The sequence below is a fragment of the Crassostrea angulata genome, chromosome 3, assembly GCF_025612915.1.
Source record: "Crassostrea angulata isolate pt1a10 chromosome 3, ASM2561291v2, whole genome shotgun sequence".
Taxonomy (NCBI): domain Eukaryota; kingdom Metazoa; phylum Mollusca; class Bivalvia; order Ostreida; family Ostreidae; genus Magallana; species Magallana angulata.
The window spans coordinates 15,268,071-15,285,673 of record NC_069113.1 but is presented as its reverse complement, the minus strand read 5'-3'; the positions used below and the strand labels follow the sequence as shown (position 1 = coordinate 15,285,673).

Sequence of the window (17,603 nt, the reverse complement as noted above, 5' to 3'; positions counted from 1 at the left end):
TCAGATATCTTCTTTGAGATTACATCTTAATAATCCAAAGTTCATAATAGTATGGCCAATTACTTAATTACATAGCAGAAAGTTTCAAAAATGTATCTAAAAAAATTCTAATAGAAAAAAAATGATGTCTCCTGGAGTCATGATTTTTACTTTTGAAAACATGCTGTACATGGAGCATTGGAATTTAAAAATTATTTGGGGCCAATTTTCACTTTTTTGAATCATGAATTACCTTTTTCAAAATAATAATAATAACAAATTTATAAAAAAAAAAATAATAAAAACACAACACAAGGCAACCAACAGTCAAAAAGTATTCAATTTATTGACATTTAATGCACAAGTAAACACAGCACAATATGCTTGAAAATGTTGTAGACACAAACATAAACAAAAACATTTAATTCATCAATCATCCAAAGAAAGTACCCCCGCCACTGCTAAGGAAGGACCGGTTAGGCTGGGGTACAGGCATGAATCCTAGCCCTCCTCCACTAAATCCACCTCTAGAATTGCTGGATCCTCCACGCGAACTACTTGATCCCCCCCTTTTGAAATTACCTGTAACCTTTTTAGTTGACCCTCGGGATTTGTAGGATGAAAATTTGTTCCCTTTGTCAGATGTATTCCTAAATATAAATTTAAAATTAAAAAAATCATTTGAACATTTTTATGGATGCAGCAAGGAATTGTTAAATCACTTATTGGGATGGAGCACCAAAAAAGTGATGCATAACCAATTCACAATGGGATAACATTGGCAAACATAGGTAATCATAGATTACTAAGCTCACCGAGACGGAGCATCACCCTTATGAGACATCACCTTCATAAGACCACCTTTATCATTTTATATGAAAATCATACTTTATGATCTTGGATATTCATGGATTCTGTTTTGACAAAATATCGTATATCATCTGATAAATTTTTTTTTATGATAATCATATGTTCATATGTTAATCAATACAATGATATAAAATTAAATATTGCATCATGTCATATTTATAATATATATCATATAATACAATTAAATACCGTAATAAACAATAATGAGATATGATATTGTAACGTATGATATGACATTGTATTGTTTTATACCTTATTGTATTTGATCACATAATACAATATCATAAAATATAATACAATATAATTATATAATTTGATTCCAACATTGTATCTTATCAAATGATACAATATTATGTGATAAAGTAAAATATTATAAAATACATTATTATATTATACATATTGAATCATATGACACAAAAATATATATTACAATATCATATTATACAATTTTATGTGATATGATAATATATCATATAAACCAATATCATATCATACAATATCGTATGATACAATATTATATAATATTACAATATCATATAATACAATTTCATATGATATAATTCTATATTACAGAAACCAATATCATATTATACAATATTGTCTGATACAATATTATAGAATATACAATATTGTATCATAGGATACAATATAATATTTTGCAATATCTTATGTAATTGTATCATGTGATAAAATAAAAATTAAAAATTCAATATAATATTATACAATATTGTATCATTATATACAATTCTATACATCACAATATCATATCATAAAATATCAAAAAAATTGATACAATATCATATCGTAATGTATAACTTTTTATAATATAACATATGATATCATATTGTATCATATCAAACAATATTGTTTCATATCATACAATACTATATCATAGGAATCATGTTAATATCATTTATCAACAAACATATCTATCTATCGAGCAGGTTTGAGTAAGGTAGGAGATTTCTTTAGCATCCTTGATAATGGAGATCAGGCTCTGCATCTGAAGCAACCTCTGCGTTTAATTTATAATAAAGTTAAATCAACTATGCAAGCTATCATCTATAAAACATGTGACCTGTTCCAAAAAACTAAACCTCATCCAGCATCCGAAACCTATGGCTCAGATTCAGCATTCAAGCGCATCAGGTGCATTGGTATCATAAGACACATCATCCATGCAAGTTTGGTGAAGTTTGGACCAGTAATAACTAAGATATCATCATTAGAGGGCACTAGCAATTTAAACCTTAACTTCCTCCAGCATCCGCAACCTATGGCTCAGATTCAGCATCCATGCCTGTCAGGTGCATCTGTATCATAAGACACACCATCCATTCAAGTTTGGTGAAGTAGGGACCAGTAATAACTAAGATTTATTTTTTAGCATCCTTGATAATGGAGATCAAGCTCTGCATCTGAAACTACCTCTGCGATTCATTCATATTACAGTTAAATCAACTATGCAAATTTGAAAAAGTACTATCATCTATTAAACATGTGACCTGTTCCAAAAAACTTAACTTTATCCAGCATCCGAAACCTATGGCTCAGACTCAGCATTCAAGCCTGTCAAGTGCATCAGTATCATAAGACGCACCATCCATGGAAGTCTGGTGAAGTAAGGACAAGTAATAACTAAGATATCATCATCAGAGGGCACCTGCAACAAAAACTTTAACCAGCTCTAAAAACCTTAACCTCTTCCAGTATCCGAAACCTATGGCTCAGATTCAGCATTCAAGCTTGTCAGGTGCATCAGTATCATAAGTAAATCATCCATACAAGTTTGGTGAAGTTAGGACCAGTAGTAACTAAGATATAATCATCAGAGGGCACCTGCAACAAAAACTTAAATCAGCTCTAAAAACCTTAACCTCTTCCAGCATCCGAAACCTATGGCTCAGATTCAGCATTCAAGCTTGTCAGGTGCATCAGTATCATAAGACCCATCATCCATACAAGTTTGGTGAAGTTAGGACCAGTAGTAACTTAGATATTGCTATCAATGGGCACCTGCAACAAAAACTTTAACCTGCTCCAAAAACCTTAACCTCCTCCAGCATCCGAAACCTATAGCTCAGATTCAGCACTTAAGCCTGTCTGGTGCATCAGTATCATAAGGCACACCATCCATGCAAGTTTGGTGAAGTAAGGACCAGCAGTAACTAAGATATTGCTATCAAAGGACACCTGCAACAAAAACTTTAACCTGGTCCAACAACCTTTTCCTCCTCCAGCATCTGAAATTTAGGACCCAGATTCAGCATCCAAGTCTTTCAAGTCCATAAGTAGGTCCAGATGCATCATCCATGCAAGTTTAGTGAAGATAGGACAAGTAATAGCTTAGATACAGGACCTGCAACAAAAACTTTAACCAGGTCCGGACGCCGACGCCGACGCCACCGCCGACGCCGACGCCGAGGGTATAGCATAAGCTCTCCTTGACTTCGTCTCGGTGAGCTAAAAATGAGCTATTTGTACCAATGTAATCCATTAAGAAATTTTAAATCAGGTTTCATTAAATGAAGAAAATGTGCATGAAATAATTTCTTCTGGATCAATGGTGCAAAAATATGGTACAGAGTTTCCAGATTTATTAATGCACACGCAAATATTGCTTCCTGGTATGCAATCTTTCATTACTGCTGATATCTTTTATAACAACCTGTTGTTCCCTCAAGACATTTCCTCTTACCAAGATTTTCCAGCACTAGATTTGCTGCCACCTCCTCTCTTCTTTCCTCTAAATCCTCTCTAATAAAGATAAACCACATATACACAAATATAAGGCTTGAATCAATACAGATTACATATACAATTAATGGAATATTGGTATGTGATACTTTTCCTAGCTGTGGGCCAAAAGATTATTACACAAAAAAAAGAACTTGGTTTATTAAAATAAATAACATTAACCTTACAGAAACTAGGAAATCAATCTTGAATCATTTGCAATAGCGAATGTAATAAACAAACCTTTTTATAGGATCCCCGCTTTCTGCCTTGGTTTGAGGGGGTGGTGGACTCACCCACAAAGTACGGCGACTCCCACTCGGGGACGTCCGAGTCATCAGCCTCTACCTCCTCCTGCTGCAAGTCTGAAAAAAAGGCAAATCAACATACACCAATATGACCTTTGAAAAAAAATCATGAAGTAGGCATGGGACTCATCCATATTGTCACACTCCTTCTTCAAAATAAACAATTACCCTTATACAATTTTTCTATCACTCTTTAAATGTCTTACAGCCAAGTGCAATAGCTTAAAGCATTGTTACCAATTTGAAAGGTACATGTATGTGTTTAAAATCCACTGCAGCTTTTACAATTTTTCATCTTTCTAAGACATTTATAAATGCATTTTGTGGTCAAAAATAGTACTTTGAAAAATTTTAAAAGAGAGATTACATTGAATATGATGTACTTTCATCCACATTTTAGATATCTCGAGCCGAAGGTCTCCCATACTACCTTAATACAATTTTTAAAGTACAAAGAACAAATTCTTTTATCTCGTTGTAAATGACAAATACTGTACAAAGTTCTAAAACATCATTTACATTTGCCACTTACTTGACATAATTAAATGATAATTTTTCGTAATGTCCAAGAATCTTTCAGCTCCGTATTTGTTGACTTTAGCCTTTGGCAAGCCATCAACCTTCTCTGTCATTTCCTCCACAGTCAGTGGTGTCTTCTCTGCCAGCTGTCTCAGAGTTAGAATAGGGAACACAGTGGCGTAATTTCGTAGTCCATGCTCAGCAGCTGTAAAAATAAGGTTAAGTTTGACTGGGACAAGAATTTACATTATATTGTTATACTTTGTATTTACTATATTTATAAAGCATGTGCTAATTAATAATACATTTGTACGACTAATTAATTGTGTTTGCATTTTACTAATCATGAATTTTGCACTATTCAATACTGTCTTTCACATTTTATAATAAAAGTTGTTGCATTAATTAACATTCTAACTAGATGTACTTTTACTAAAGTAATTTCCCTAAAAGTATATTCAATGTACAAACTTTTACTTATGAATTCATGTATTTCTCTCTTACCAATAGTTTTGGCCATTTCCAGGAGCTCACACAGACATTCTTCAATAGCATTTTCCCTCTGACTAACTGGCTCTTTCCCAATCTTTGCCACCTCTGTTCTCTTTCTGCTGCCCTGGACTTGTAATTCCACCTACAAGTGTACAAATAATCATTTTTCCTTAAGTTAATACAATGCTAGTGAGATATTACGTACATGACCAAAAAAATGTAAAAATTACATTGTAGGTACATGTACCGATAAATATATATGGAAGATATACACATGTATATACCCTAACATTTTGAGAAACATTTTCTACTTTTTACATCCACATGTAAAACAAAATTTTTTTTCCAATCACAGCAAGTAGTAAGATGTACCTTTTGCCTGCCCATCATGACATCATTAGCTTTAGGTCCGAGCTTGATGTAACATGCGGTGGTGTCAGCTGCCGTGATCTGGAGGTCCTCATGTAGGATGGCGTCAATCACTAACTTCCTGAGTAGTCTCTCAGCGTCCGCCCGACTGTAGTTCTTCCCCCGACCATACAGAGCTACCTTGTCATGTCCAGCATCACAAATCTTGCCAGTTTTGGCTCCTGATGAAAACAAAAGTGAAAATGAAAGATAGAAGATTTGGTGAAAAACTCAATTCCATATCATTGTTAGTGTTTTAAGGGAAAAAAGTGATTTATTTGACAAAATTTGCAAGAATTTTTTTACCCCTGAATATGTCCACAAAATAGATGAGAGTGTAGTTGTTTCCCCTTCTTCCACTGACAGTCAAATCTTGAACACATTTCACAATCGCCTTAACATCATCTGTTACATCACGAAGCGAGAAGGACTCCTAAAAAGAGTGATTTCAAAATGATTTAGGTACCTTTTGACAATTTAAAAAAAAATTAAAACTAAAATTGTTACACTGCCTTTTGATTTGTTACTTGACTGGACCTGTATTCAAATAAATGAACACAGACCTTTGATACACAGTTGTCACAGATTGCTCCGCGGAAGTTCCCACACTCCTCTCTGTTAAAGTCTCGCTCTCCAAAGTAATTCAGGAGCTGAGAACGTCGACAGTCGGCTACGTTCTCACAGTACTGAACCATCCTGAACAAGTTGTCTATGTGAACTCTCTTGGAGTCAAACGTAGCTGCTTGGTCCACTGAGAAGTTAAAAATAATTTACTGTATGTGCCATTTACAGTGCAATTTTTATGGTGAATAAATCTTTTTACTGTTAGGGATGAAGCAGTTAGTTTACTAAATGTGTTCACTTATAGATAGAAAATAAAGTATATAAATCATGATAATTTAAAGCTACAAGAATAAAATTAATGCTTTTACAGTTTGTATTTTGAAATTAACAGCTAATCCACATGAGAAGTGTTTTGGGTTCACTAACTCTCTATAATCCTGCGCAGCCGTTTGACGTCCTGGTAGGTGTAGTACAGGATGCAGTGGGCCAGCTGTCCGTCTCTCCCCGCCCGCCCCGCCTCCTGATAGAAGCCCTCCACTGACTTGGGTAAGGAGTAGTGAATAACAAACCGTACATCTGGTTTGTCGATCCCCATCCCAAACGCAATGGTGGCACAAATGACCTTCAAACAAACAAATAACATGAGTTAAAAATGTACAAAATCATCTTTCACAAATCAAAGAAAGTTGCACATTTATATATTTATCACATGTTTAGCTCAACATGTACAGGACATCACTCATGTAATAAATTTTTGATATTACAATGTGATGACATCACAATGGATTGTTATGTATTTCTATTGAAATGATGTTAGCAGTTTTGCATAGATCCTATAAAATCGGAACAAACACATTAAAACACGATTAAAACATGTGATGAATAGAATGCTATGTGATAGTATATGGTTTTTATCCATCTCGTTGAAGGAAATTTATCCCTTCCATAAGGCTCAAGGATAGAAAACAACTTGCTGGATAGAAATCATATACCACCATAAACCATGAGAGATACTACAGACAGATTATGAAAAAGTAAGACTAACAAATTTACTCCGAGGGCGAAAATACATGAATTATATGAAACAACTATTCAAGTTCCCATTTTCACTGGGCTGTCTTAACTCTGATGTTGGGTCACTGACTAACCTTACAGCGGTGTCCGTTCAACCATTTCTCCTGGATAGTGATTCTGTCACTGTCCCCCAGTCCAGCATGGTAGGACACAGCCTGAATGCCTGCCTTACCCAAGTTTGCAGCTACTGTATCACACTCCTTTCTGTAAAATTAAACAGAGGGTTAACATCTTATGTATATTATTGGTACACTCAGAAAATCTGGCAAATAATCATGATGAATAAATACTTATAAAATATGGATTCTAAAATGTAATTGAGTAGTTAGATTTTTATTGAACAGAACATTCAGCATCACTATCCTTGTCTTTACCTGAATCATTTAACAATCAAAAACATGCATTGAATAGTCTTTGGATGTAATCTACATGTTATATTAATATACATATATACATGTAAAAGGCAGTATGTATTCAAAAATTACCAGTGAAGTTTACATATGGTTTAGTGAAATTTGAGATGACATAGATAATTTTAATATAGTTAGAATCCGTGCAAACCTTGAGAGACAGTACACTATGCCACATTTTCCAGAAAACTGCTCCTTTATCAGTTTGGTGATATCAGCTGTCAGTGTTGATGGTTTCTTTGGCTCCACTCGGAACTTCAGATTTGGACGATTGAAACTTTGAACAAAGCTAACGTAAAAAAGGGACAATATAAATTATCTAAATAAGCTTCACACAATGATATTCTGATGTTCTGATTATGTATCTGCTGGCTACCATTTAGGGTTCTTCATTCCCAGCTGATAGATGATGTCTTTACGGACCCTCATGTTGGCTGTGGCAGTCAGGGCCATCATGGGAACCCCGGGGTACTTCTGTTTCAGAATCCCCAGTTTCTTGTAGTCTGGTCTGAAATCATGGCCCCACTGCAAAACAGAAAATCCATCACTGATCAAGAAGATGTGAAAGATAGGTGATTGTAATGAACTGTCTAATCTTTTGATGTGCTAGTAAATATATGAACAGATAATATTTAACGGCATATTCACACAAGGTGGGAAATAGGAAATAAGAACCATAATTACCTGGCTCACACAGTGGGCTTCATCAATCACAAATCTAGTCAACTTTCCTCTCCTGTGTAAATTGTCCAGACTTCCCAAAAGCTTACCACTAGCAGATATCTATAAATACATTTCAAACAAAGTCAAAGAAAGATCTTTTCCATGCAATTACTGTACATGTACAAGTGACTTGAAAGATGAAACTCTTTACTGGAATAACAGTACAGTCAAACTTTGTTATCTCAAACTAGATAGGACTGTTTAACAATTGCAAGATATCAGAGTATTCGAGATATCAGTGTCCTCAATATCGAAGTTCAACTGTAATTATTACAGTATATCTGAGTTAAAGGCTTTGCCAATCTGAGAATACCTTCTCTGGGGTTACATAAAGCAGTGTGATCTCAGGATTTTTGTAATACATCTTTCTGTAGATCTGATCAGACTGGCCCTGGTCCATGTCTGAGGACAACTGTCCTGCTGCTATCTAAACAGAAAAAAATATTTGATGAAGCTCTAACTCTACAAAATTAAGTCCTCAATGTAAGACCTGTAAATCTTCTGATGTGTTAGTGACAACCTTAATATCAAAGTGCATGTATTGGCTCAGGTGACTTCATTATCAACAATCATGGATAATTATAATTTACTTGACAGTCAATGTCTACACCGTTTGTTTCATCATGAACATAATTATACTTATGTGGTTGCTTTTACTGGATTTTCTACTTACATCCATAGAGCAAAGTCGTGTAACCTGGTCTTGTATCAGTGCCCTGAGGGGTGAGATGATGATGGACACACCCCCTGTTACCAGGGCAGGCAGCTGGTAGCACAGACTCTTCCCACCGCCTGCAAGAAAAAATATAACTGATAAATATATGATGTTATCTGCACCAATTTGACATTCAGATACATGTACAAGGATTTAAGATTTAATTGAAAATATAAATGCTGATGAAATTTTCATAAAAACAAAAATTTCAAATCTGAATATTGCCATGAAGTGGTTATGCTTAAAAGCATACTCTTTCAAATGGGAAAGAAAAGGGGTGTGGGGTAGTTGGGTGGTAATACATGTACTACACATCATAAATTTTTCTCAATGTTTCATCACACCTGTCGGCATGAGAATAAAGCAGTCATTTCCCAGCAGGGCAGCATTGATGGCCTTGAGTTGGTTTTTCCTGAATTCCCGCAGTCCAAACACCTGATGAAAAGTCTCAGTCATAAGGGTACTGTGCTTAAAATTGTATCCATCAAATTCCTTGTTCTCTTCCTCTTCTCTACGTTTTGTACTTGGTGGAGAGGCTGAAAATATACAGTGGTAGAAGTTAAACTAATTTGCCTATAAAACTGACATGTATATATACCAGTGGTACTAGGTTATGAAGTAAAACAAGAAGAAACATGAAAATTATTTTCCCACTGATTTCTTGAAATGATTCACAAAACATGAAGTACCGGTATATAAAAATCACAGGAGTAGTTTTAAAATCCCTTATCACCATGATCACTGGCTTACCAAAGCTTTGATTGGTGCTTTGTCTTCGGGGAGAGGAGAGCTGGGGTAGAGAGTCTGTCTTCACCTCCTCTGTAAATTCAGAATCAAAATCATCAGGAGAAAACAGATCATCTGGAAATTGATCAATCACATCAGCCTCCTCCTCTGAATCAGGCACACTGGATGAAAATTTGTCCCTTGCTGACTGGGTTTGAATCACACCACTGTCATTGTTTAATTTGTAGTCAAAGCTAAAGTCAGTCCTAGAAGGGGCTTCAACAGTACTGAAGGAGTTATAAGTGACTGCTGCCGATTGGTTGAAATGTGAGGAAGAAGTTGATTGGTTAGCACATGTAGTATCTGATTGGTTCAGTAATGAATTAGTTGACTGATTAAAATTCATTACAGGTGGTTCTTTAAAAGAAGAACTAGGGGACTTTTTGTTGAATGAACTGATGAAACTGTGGTGTGTCTGGGTTAATTTAGCATCTTCTTCAAAGAAACTTTCACCACATGGAATTGGGGATTGGAAACCAATCGGGGTAGTTTTCTTGAAGGAGAAAGCCTTACTCTGGCCAGAGCTTGGAGAATTGAAGTTTCTGTCTGTGGCTGGGGTTGAGGTATTTGACAACAACACTGATCTCTGAGGTAGGACTGGACTAGAGGTAGTACAGGAATTCATGTTGGCCTGTTGGGACACAGCTTTCACTGCGCTGGGTGTCTGATATTGCAATCTTTGTGGGGAGTTACTGGTTGACAGTTTCACATTGTTTGTTGCTGCACTGCTTGAGAGGGAACCTGCAGGGGCTGATAGCCTCTTGGTGACTGCTCTATGCTGATCTTTTACTGTACAGGAATCCTTTAACTGTTTTCTACAATCATTAAAAGGAAGAAAATAGAATGCACCTTATATTATTCAAATAAGGTTGAATGATTTTTTCATCTTTTTCCATTGAAAAAGAAAATATTTCATTGCAAGTACATATATTTTTGTAAGTAATACATTAATGCTCTGACTACAATAAAATTTTGTTATGAAATATTTTTACTTTCCATTATGAAGCAAGATAATATAAAGTGAAAACCATGTGACTGCGTGATACTGTATGGTGATTTACCTGAGGGCCAGTAGGTGCTGTAGGCGCTGGTAACTCTGGGGAAACATGGACATGAGATCAGCCGTGCTGGCCTTACACACGATGTCACACACCTCCTCCATCGTGTGAAACAGCTCAGAATGACTGTCATCTGTAGGGTCCTGTGTAGATCAAAGGGAACATAAATCACATGCTAAACAAACTCACAACACTGACTAAACTCAAGGCTATTGTGAACACAGCAAATTGCAATGAAATCCTTTTTTCACCAAGAGGGAGACATCCCTCTAAAAATCAATCTTTATGACTACTAACTGAGTATATAATTATACATGTATATGTAACTTATGCATGCATCACACAATAATTTTGTCTTAATTTTACGATGCTAAAAAAGTATTATAAATCTGCACACATATTACTGTGACACAATTAGAATTCATGGTGGCTCAATTTTTGTGGTATTCATAGGTAGCCCTTCCCCATAAATTTTCATCCTCGAGGAAAACAAATTTAGAAAGAATTATTTATCTTACTGAAACTGAAAACTGATGAATCCACAAAATTACATCCCTATGAATTAGCAAAAAAAAACCACCATGATCCAAAAAAATTGACCCCATGAGTTTAAATGATTTCATAGTACATGTATTGATATTGTACATGTTTCTGTACAAAATGCTGTTTTTAAAATGGCCAGATATGTATGTAACAGTTTCTTGCAAAGGTGTTTTAAAATCTAGTTTTTAGAATTTTTGACAGTTCCTGATATCTAGATCCAAGAACCATTGCATACCTGTTGTATGTCGGCAGTCTGCTGCTCGGTCCTGACACCAGTGGTGGGATCTGTACCAGTAGACTGTTCTAACACAGCACTACCCCCCACTGTAGACTGGTGGGAAGGGGTGGGCTCCTCAAGAGTTCTACGGCGCTTTGTTGCCACAAAACTCTCTTCATCTGAATCACTGTTTCCAAACAAATCAGTCATCTACCAAATAAAATATTTAAATCAAAATCATGATTTCCTATTAAAAGTTGTACAATTATTAACAAAATTTCAAACAGAAATTTCCCTCACTGCTTTTTATAATTAAAATATATACAATGGTTACACAGAGTACACATGTACATTTAACAGTATATATATAGAGAGAATTAACATTAAATAATGAAGATGTGAGTTTACCCCTGAGGCATCCATGATCTGTCTCTCAGCTTCTGTGGTTTTGTTCAGAGATACAGATGTTTTCACTGTTTCTTGTACACTCTTAAAAAAAGAAGATACACTAGTGTCTTGGAAAGAAAAGACTTGTAACTTAACCCTCGATATATGTACCGTATATGAAATTATACTATTAACATGTACATATGTACCTTCTTACTGCTGGTTGAGTTGAGACTTCTTCTGTTTACCACAGGAGATGCTGAATACAAAACAATAATCATTTGTCTGAGGTAAACACCAATTCATGTTTTCTTTAAATTAGATTATCAATAGCAAGAGATAGAATTGCTTGTAAATTTGTTACCTGGAATTTCAAAATCATCCAAGAAATCATCATCATCTTCATCACCAAGAATATTGATAATAGCTTTTGCAGGGGATCGCTTTCTTTTGGCCCCACAATCATCCCCTGCCTTCACAGGTGATCTATGATGAAAAAATACAGGTACATGTAAATTGTGTAAGATAAATAAACACATTTTCATGAAAAATCTAAATTTTCTCTCAATCAAGTTCATTGGTTAGACTATAAAACATCTACAGTAAAACACGGTTATAGCGAACACGTTTATAATGAATTGACGCTTACAGCGAAGTGACTTTCATTCCCCGTGACTATATCACATGTTGAAAACTTGACGGATATAACAAATTACGCTTATAACGAAGCAAAATCGCCCGTCCCTGGCGCTTCGTTATAACCGTGTTTTACTGTATATATGTAAGTTTGGTATCCGTACTTATTACAAAGTGATATAAAGGCATAAGAATGATCTGCACTATTGATGAAAATGGCCTGTACTTTTTATTGAATTAAAACATAAAGAGTACGGGTGCATTATACCTGTGTGGAGCAACTGCTGCCACTGGCTTCTTCTTCTGTGCAAATGACATAATGGATGTCTGCTGGGGCTGATTAAAATGTATTAACAATATCACAAAATAAATGTACTTGTAGCAAAACTATAAAATATTACTTATTAGGTTTGTTACCAACTGTTTACAGAAATTTATAGGGTCGGTACAATCCATAAAAGGCGAGATGGAGAACTCTAACGAAAACCATATATTTACTGCTTCTAAATTTATGCCTGATTAATTTGAAAGAGTTAATTAAAGGTCTTCACAATTTTAGCATATATCTACATAATAGAACATTTAATTGATCAACTTTCAAACAATTTGGTCAATATGGTAAAAAGTGGTCCCAGGACTGTCCCCATTTTGTCTGATCCTGGTCCTTGTTGAGTCAGATGACCTAGTGGAACCAGTTTTAACTAGGTCCTCAATTTTGCCATGTAAACTCTAAGTAGGTTGATTGACTGAATGATGAACAATTGAAATTTTTGAGAAGAAACCTCTAAAATATCTTTACATATATGTATTACCTTTTTATTTTTCCCACTTGCCAAAAAGGCTCTATTTCCTGCTGCATTCTTCTTGATAAAGTTGTCTATAGAAAAAGAATTTCAAAACAAGTAGCATATATAATTCAATACTGTGGTGTATTATGAATGAGTATTGACATTTTTTTAACACTTTAAAGTCAATTATAATAAATGAAATGAACATTTTATATCTCATAGCCTGTCAGTGATGTATACAATAAATTCAAATTAATAAAGAAATAATCAGCTGACCAGTGCTTATATTATACAACAAGATTTATAATTATCAAGTTGTTTTAAAACCAAATCAGCAGTTAAGTGGCATATCTATCTCTTGAGAAGATAGCTGTCAAATAATACCATTCTGTATTTTTGAGTGTACAGCAGACTCTTTATTAACGGCTGAATTTGAGCTGTCTTCCTTGAAAGAATAGGGGCGAGTTGTCAACCACTCATCATCTCCATCCAGATCACTGGGCTCATTGGTGCTAATTCTGCTAGACTGAACAGCTTCCAGCTCATTTAAAGCTGGTACTCCGTTGCTTGCTTTGTTTAGACTGAGAGTTTTCTTAAATTTGAATGTTCTGCAAAAATTAACTGACAGTCATCATTGACATAAACAAACTAGCTTCAAGTATCTCACAAAGGTAAAAGAAAATAAATTGCAATTCTACTATAACAAACTTTAAAGTTTCATAAACATTGGCAAGTTTGGCACTTTTCTTCTTCTACTTCTTCTTATCCTGTGCTGGCCTCGGTATCGAGTGTAAGTAAAAAGTGAAAAAGTAAACAAACAAGAAATTACCTGGGAGCTTTCCCATTCATTTTGACTCCATAAATTAATTCATTACTCTAACATTTTGATCATTTGATCAGTCGGTTTATAACTGGCGCGATGAACCAAGGGCAGACTACCCACTTTTCACTTCCTTTTCCGGTTTGCCCATCAACAATCGGTATGGAAAAATAGATGTCTATTGAGATTTTCCCCAATCGAAATGTTTTTAAGCATTTCAACACCTTTTAAATTATAATTTTATTTATATCGATAGCATTACAATCAAGTTTTTATCTTATTTTTTCCTTTGAAACCCTTGATAAGTCTAAATTTAAACACGAAAGTGACATGTTTACCTATGGTATATACAATTTACACAGTTTACCAACAAATTATGTACATAATCCCAGTTTCTGTTAGAAATATGAGAGACAAAGTTGCTCTATATATTTTAAGTGGTGGATTTAAAATTTAGCACGAAACAACAGTTGGAAATCGCGTTGAAACTTTAAAATTATATAGTTTTAATGCGAATTTCCTCGTAAATGAAATGATGAGGAAAATTATCTTCATTAGATATCAGGAGTTCAAATAACATGATGATGATTATATCAAGTAAGACCTTATTCTTGGTGAACGTGTACTAACCTATGCGCAGTAAATGACACATTTTGATGTTTTATTTTGCAGTCATGGGTATCAAGTATAATATGGCCATTGGCCTGAATAAAGGCCATAGAACCATTCCTCTGAAAGCTGGCAGGAAAAATAGACCCACAAGAAGGAGAGGGGTAAGTGCCGAAATGTACACTTTAAAGGTGTTAAACCCTGCTGCAGTCCACGGGGACAAGCTATTCTCAAATTAAATGACTTGACTTTGGAAGTTATAGGTTGACATGACATATTTTAAAGTTGTCTTTTCTTACTATCATAATATCCTTGTTAGGATTTGATTTGAATGAGCAGATTAAACATTTTATCTCTGGATATTATATACAGGGATACTTTTGCTCCCCCCCCCCCCCCCCCCCCCCCCCCCCCCCCCCCCGCCATGTTGTGATGTTGTTAACTAAAATCACATAAATTGATAGGATTCATCATAACTCCTTTCCAAAATAATTATTGTATCTTTATTGGCGTTAACATGAACAAAATCTAATTACAGATAAAACAGAGGATTACTTTGTTAATTTAAGATTGCATATCTTAAATTTTTAATTGTCATTGAAACTCTCTGCAGAACAAGTTTGTAACTTGTGTAACTTGAGAGCTACATTTACCTAATGGTATATACTAATTCTAGTTGAGAGTTCTAAAATGTTGCTGACTTACTATTTTCATGTATTTTTCAGGCTTTAACTAAGCATGCAAGATTTGTCAGAGACTTAGTGAGAGAAATCACAGGATTTGCTCCTTACGAAAGACGCATGCAGGAGTTGTTGAGAATTCAGAAAGACAAAAGAGCACTCAAATTTGCCAAGAGAAGGGTAGATTCATCATGTTTGCTTTAGTTGATCAGGGTTGTCTCTAAAAATTGATGTAGAAGGGAGAAATAGAAAAGTAGAAGGGGCTCTGGAGGTCTAGGTTATAGCTAGCTTGTGTTTGAAATGAAAAAAATAGCCGGGTAGTTACGTCACTTTAGGCGGGGGAATTCCCCGCCTCCCGGGTCTTAGAGACAACCCTGGTTGATAAAAATGGCTTTCTTAGTTTCTTAGATGCACAACACTGACTGTGCTGTACTTTGGTGTTTTTTTTCTTTTTTTTTTGGGGGGGGGATATGAATCCAAGTATAAAATGATTTTATATTTTAACAGTGAACTGTGAGTATTGTAGCTGTCATTAGGTGGAAATTATTGAAGGTTTTAATTTTTAGTAAAGTACAATGTGTTTGCAAGTGATTTAAAATATACATTGAGATATTGGATAGTTTGCACAAATTATCGTAACATTTATTTGTATATGTAGGAGGGAATTTCCTATGAAGCTTTACATCACCAGTATCAGTGTGTGCAAAATTTTACACTTTATATCAAACTTAGCATTGATAGATATTATTACTGTGTTTTTAAAGCCTTTATATATATTAAAACATTAAAGGATATTCTAGTTTATATATTTTTGTCAATTTAAGAATTTAGTCTTGCTACACACCTGTTGGGATTTTTAGTTTTTGAATTACATGTAAGGGCATGAATTGAATTTTTTTTTCTACTGGCTGCTCTCATATTATCAGAAAAATTTCATAATTTTTACATCTGGAAACATACACTTCTATTTTTTGTTCACTGTTGTGAGCAGACCAAGATATGTTTTTGTTTGATTTTCATTACAAATTCCTTGTTGAATTATATATGTTTACACATTCATCCATCGATATTAAAAGTTGAAAGTGAATTTGAAAGAAAATAGCTTACTGGCCTGTATATGTTAAAGCTTGCACAAATGAGTCTCTGAATATAATCTCTTATTTCAATTCCTATATGTACACAGGTAATTGATATCCTAAAAGCACCCTTCCAAGATTTTAAATCTCACCATTTTTTTCTGAACTAAATAAAATTATAATAAAGGTACAGCATTCACGATTTCATATTCTCGCTACATGTATTTGAATTATAAAAAAGTTGAATCTTGGAATTAAGTACTGGTACTCTCATTAAGTAAGGAATCTACAATATTTTAATTACTGGTATGTAGTTTTTGTCACAATTTTGAGAGGAATTTCTTGCTGGAGAACATTGCCAAATATTGCTTTAAATGTAAGCTTTTTCTTCTGTAATAATTTGTGATGTGTTTTGCTCTTTTCGTTCCAGCTTGGATCACACATTAGGGCCAAGAGGAAGAGGGAAGAAATGCAGGCAGTATTGCAGAAGATGAGAAAGGCACAGAAAGAACAGAAATAAACTTACTTCTCTCTTTATTGCTGTCTTTCTTTTTCATCGTAGAAAAAATGAAGAATTGCTCAAAGATTTTAGGGGAGGAATAGTTTCAAACAAAGGCACCTGGCGTTAATTTTTTTTAAATGATTAAAATAAATCTCTTAACTGAAATAATAATGATAAATATGATTATGATACAATAAATAATTGTGTTTATATAACAATCTGATTAAAATTAAACCTTTTGGTTATCACTCCATTCATGAGTAATAACCATATAGAGAGCGAGATAATGGGTCTAATTTTAAAGTGTAAGGTTCCTGTGGTTTCTAAAATGAATTACACTGCTACTAAAGGGACACAACTTGTATTAGAATTTTGATCATCGATGAAGTTTGGCAATCTAAAAACCAATTGCATTGTTTTAGAATATACATGTGGTTATTGTAACTACACACACACACGTATGGTGTTGTACCAATAATAGAGAACAAACAGCAGAATCCAGCATTATACAAATTAGAAAATTTTGAAGGAGAGAACAGCATATGCTGTACACATGACGAGTATAGGAAAGCTCCATAATACTTGGTAAATAATGTTTCCACAAATTGATATTATTACAAATACACTTTAGGAAGTGTATGTTGATCAAATCTTGCGGGTATGATCCCATGTTCATGTTTACAAATAGCCTTAATAGGGACAA

The 17,603-nt window shown here is 34.4% G+C and overlaps 2 protein-coding genes across 3 annotated transcripts; one reads left to right on the top strand and one right to left on the bottom strand.

Moving 5' to 3' along the window:
• Positions 1 to 301: 301 nt before the first annotated feature.
• LOC128178894 (recQ-like DNA helicase BLM) lies at positions 302 to 14,146 on the bottom strand. Its single transcript, XM_052846284.1, has 26 exons — positions 14,043 to 14,146; positions 13,598 to 13,821; positions 13,238 to 13,302; positions 12,694 to 12,761; positions 12,154 to 12,275; positions 11,999 to 12,048; positions 11,811 to 11,891; positions 11,421 to 11,612; positions 10,646 to 10,785; positions 9,549 to 10,399; positions 9,143 to 9,334; positions 8,757 to 8,875; positions 8,397 to 8,510; positions 8,045 to 8,143; positions 7,737 to 7,885; positions 7,512 to 7,649; positions 7,025 to 7,154; positions 6,303 to 6,498; positions 5,876 to 6,063; positions 5,619 to 5,745; positions 5,277 to 5,494; positions 4,917 to 5,046; positions 4,426 to 4,617; positions 3,829 to 3,950; positions 3,548 to 3,606; positions 302 to 629 (listed from the first exon to the last, which is right to left on the bottom strand). The coding sequence occupies exons 1-26, from the start codon at positions 14,060 to 14,062 to the stop codon at positions 413 to 415; spliced, it is 4,203 nt and encodes a 1,400-aa protein (XP_052702244.1). The 5' UTR covers positions 14,063 to 14,146; the 3' UTR covers positions 302 to 412.
• LOC128178896 (60S ribosomal protein L36-like) lies at positions 14,118 to 16,935 on the top strand. Of its 2 annotated transcripts, none has more exons than XM_052846294.1 (4): positions 14,118 to 14,193; positions 14,706 to 14,806; positions 15,368 to 15,502; positions 16,829 to 16,935. In XM_052846294.1, the coding sequence occupies exons 1-4, from the start codon at positions 14,133 to 14,135 to the stop codon at positions 16,916 to 16,918; spliced, it is 387 nt and encodes a 128-aa protein (XP_052702254.1). In that variant the 5' UTR covers positions 14,118 to 14,132; the 3' UTR covers positions 16,919 to 16,935. The 2 variants fall into 2 exon arrangements, with proteins under 2 accessions (XP_052702254.1, XP_052702255.1); XM_052846295.1 differs by lacking the exon at positions 14,118 to 14,193 and adding an exon at positions 14,349 to 14,376.
• Positions 16,936 to 17,603: the final 668 nt, after the last annotated feature.